General features: G+C 36.2%; 1 protein-coding gene across 4 annotated transcripts in view; it reads left to right on the plus strand.

Moving 5' to 3' along the window:
• Window positions 1-3,615, plus strand: part of LOC106459985 (hormone receptor 4-like) — an 87,348-nt gene that overhangs the window by 60,191 nt on the left and 23,542 nt on the right. For all 4 annotated transcript variants that reach the window (XM_022386579.1, XM_022386578.1, XM_022386576.1 and 1 more), the window contains exon 4: window positions 1,249-1,310. In XM_022386579.1, the coding sequence (XP_022242287.1) occupies window positions 1,249-1,310 (62 nt within the window). The remainder of the gene's footprint in view (window positions 1-1,248; window positions 1,311-3,615) is intronic.

Raw genomic sequence — 3,615 nt, forward strand, 5'->3', positions numbered from 1 at the left:
CTTCATTACCCATTCAAGCCGTCTCCAACCATCGTTAGTCTCAAAGTGGGTTCCTCGTCATCGAATTCTTATAGGACATCCACCATCCCAAAATATGAAGCGTTTTTTGTGCGGCAACGGGCCACGAACATATGAAAATGTGTTTTATTAGATGATTTGTGGTAATTAGGTGGTTACTTATAGCTAAGTCAGTAACCGTGTAGACTTCACCTTGCCTTGTAAAATCATGTACTTAAAGAATATTGCAATGAAGGAGCTAAAAAGAAAACGACCGAAAAGAAAGAATAACCACTCCTCGGAAGTTCTCGAGTTGAGTGCCATTATTAACATAAGGATATGTTTCGTTTTAGGGACAGAGAAACAGAATTACTGGATAATGTGAGGAGACTCCATACGGTAGTGAAAATACTCACCAACTGATATAGGGTTTTAGTTGATTAAATAAAACGATCAAGAAACCTTATATATATAGATATTTACTGGACTGCGAATTCTTGATTTTACCAAAAAATAACGTATGAACATATTAACACCAGAAGACCGATTTAAAAGACAATGTCAATGTTTTTCACATTTAAGAAATATTTAATATAAGTACGCCATCTATGCTGCAAGATTTCACGTTTGTTTAACTGCTTTTTTAGTTAAGTCGTAAACCAAGTTTTTTTTCTGTCAGTGACGTCTACAAACTTTTCCAACTGTATTTAAAAAAAAATCAAAATCAAACTTTTGGTTCGATTAAAAAAGCATAGTTTTTAGTTGTTTAAAAGTTGGCGTGGGAGGAGGATTACAATTTATCCGCTAGGTTTTTAAACGAGACACGTCAGCTACATTTTGTTTTGTTTTTTGACGGATGATTGAAAGATGACGTTTCGATTAGCTACAGCAGGTCTTCGGCAAGTTTTGATGGAACTCTTTGTTCGCAGGTAGAAACGTCGTTTTCACGTGAGATTCAAATTAGTAGGTGAAGTCCGAAAAAAAAAAAGGTTCACGTCTAGATTACATCCATATTTTGATGGAAATTACAGAAACGCTAGAATAAAGTTTGTAGTTTTTCTTCAAAACGATTTGATTTGTATTCTCGAAATCAGAGAGCGTCAGATATTGAATAGTTCCAAACAATGCGCTACTGTTCCAGTACAAACGAGATTTTGAACACCTTGTAATTAATAAACTAATAAAAGTTAATATTTTTTTCTCTATTTGCTGTCTCGTTTAGAGAATTTATTTTCTCTTTTTTTTTTTCAGCTGTTCGAGAAGACAGAATGCCGGGTGGGCGAAATTCTGGAGCTGTGTATAACCTTTATAAGGTGAGCAAGCTTATCTAGGATTATGGATAAACAAACAAGGTCACTTACCGACTTTATAATGGGGCTTATCCAGGTTATGGATAAACAAACAAGGTTACTTACCGACCTTATAATGGAGCTTATACAGGTTATGGATAAAATGTCACTTACCGACTTTATAATGGGACTTATCAATGTTGTGGATACACAAACAAGGTCAATTACTGACTATAATGGGGCTTATCCAGGTTAGGGATACACAACCAAGGTCAATTACCGACCTTATAATGGAGCTTATCCAGGTTAGGGATACACAAACAAGATCAGTTACTGACTATTATAGCGGACTTATTAGGATTATGAAAAAATATACAAGATCACTTAGCGACTGTATATGGTTGTTCACATCTATTATTTTTGTAAATCTTCTTTATTTATTTGTGCATAGATGAAACAACCTTCATCTAGCACTCGCTGTTGTGAAACTTGTTTGGTGGGCTGCATCAGGACCACGCGGTTTCCTTTTTCGTTTAAAAAAATCGAAATGATGTCATTTCTCGCACAGTTACAGCTTAAATCGACTCGTTATTAAACTATCTGTATAATAATAAACACACAACTTTAATTTTTTACCTTCTGTGATCATTTCTAGCGCGTATGTTTACTCTCAGATAATTCAGTTAGGGTCTGCTAACAGGAGAACATTGAGTGATGGTTAAACCCACAATCTTTATTAACAAACAAACGCATTCAAAGTCACATTACAAAAGATGGTGTGTTGAAGTGGTAAGAGAACAATGGAGAAACTTTAATTGGATGTCTCTTACCAGTCCACATTCAAAATCACATTACAAAAGATGGTGTGTTGAAGTGGTAAGAGAACAATGGAGAAACTTTAAGTGGATGTCTCTTACCAGTCCACATTCAAAATCACATTACAAAAGATAGTTTGTTGAAGTGGTAAGAGAACAATGGAGAAACTTTAAGTGGATGTCTCTTACCAGTCCACATTCAAAATCACATTACAAAAGATGGTGTGTTGAAGTGGTAAGAGAACAATGGAGAAACTTTAAGTGGATGTCTCTTACCAGTCCACATTCAAAATCACATTACAAAAGATGGTGTGTTGAAGTGTTAAGAGAACAATGGAGAAATATTAAGTGGATGTTTCTTACCAGTCCACATTCAAAATCACATTACAAAAGATGGTGTGTTGAAGTGGTAAGAGAACAATGGAGAAACTTTAAGTGGATGTCTCTTACCAGTCCAATTTGACCCCCCTTCCCACCACCACCTTCTAAGCTACACTAGATGTCTAAACATAAAAACCAAAATAACCTCAACGTTATTATACATTGCAAAGCATAAATATAAAAATGAAACTGAAGTCAAGCTTGGATCGAGTCAAGTTAAATCACAGTCTAAATCAAAGCTATCTGTTAATAAACGTTTATCTCAAGTTTTGCTTACCTGCAAAAGCAATAAAAATTACTCTTAGAAGATCACACCTGGCTTTAAATACAAAACACAATATTACCACACAAAGTCAGATTTACACACGACTACCTCTTGTGCACGTAATCATCGTCCACTGCAGTCCAAACGTAAGGGCGTGGCAGCATCTGGCCATCATATGGTTTGCTAACAGAAAAGACAATCATCTATCTCAAAACCTCAAATCTATCGTTTCTGCAAGAAATACGGCTACTCGCCAAATAGTGAATTAACGTCATGTCAACGTGAGCGATTCTCTGCGTCAAAACTGAAAGAGAATAGAAAAGTCTCGCAAACTTTACACATTAACTAATAGTTGATCTGAGGCATGGTACAGTTTTATATCGCACTTCTGTAATTGACATTGTTTTTAAAGTAATAATATCATATACAATGGTAGTAAAACATGCACCATCAAAAAAGTTTGTAAGCGAGATAAAAAACGATAAAACTCTGGCGCTTTCAACAGGTGAATCTGTCTTCTTTACTTAACCTTAAGGTTTGTTTACTTGTAATTAAGCACAAAGCTACACAATGGGCTATCTGTGCTCTGCCCACCACGGGTATCGAAACCCGGATTCTAGCATTGTAAGTCCGCAGACATACCGCTGTGCCACTTGGAGGGGGCATCTACATTAGTTTGTTTGTAGTTAAGCACGAAGCTACACAATGGGCTACCTGTGCTCTGCCCACCACGGGTATCGAAACCCGGATTCTAGCATTGAAAGTCTGCAGACATACCGCTGTGCCACTAGGGGGCTAAAAATGAGGGGTTGCAGTAGTAGTATGTTTAATATAAATACAAAATACAGTCACTTTGATTATATTTCAC

The sequence above is a fragment of the Limulus polyphemus genome, unplaced genomic scaffold (assembly GCF_000517525.1).
Source record: "Limulus polyphemus unplaced genomic scaffold, Limulus_polyphemus-2.1.2 Scaffold690, whole genome shotgun sequence".
Classification (NCBI taxonomy): Eukaryota; Metazoa; Arthropoda; class Merostomata; order Xiphosura; family Limulidae; genus Limulus; species Limulus polyphemus.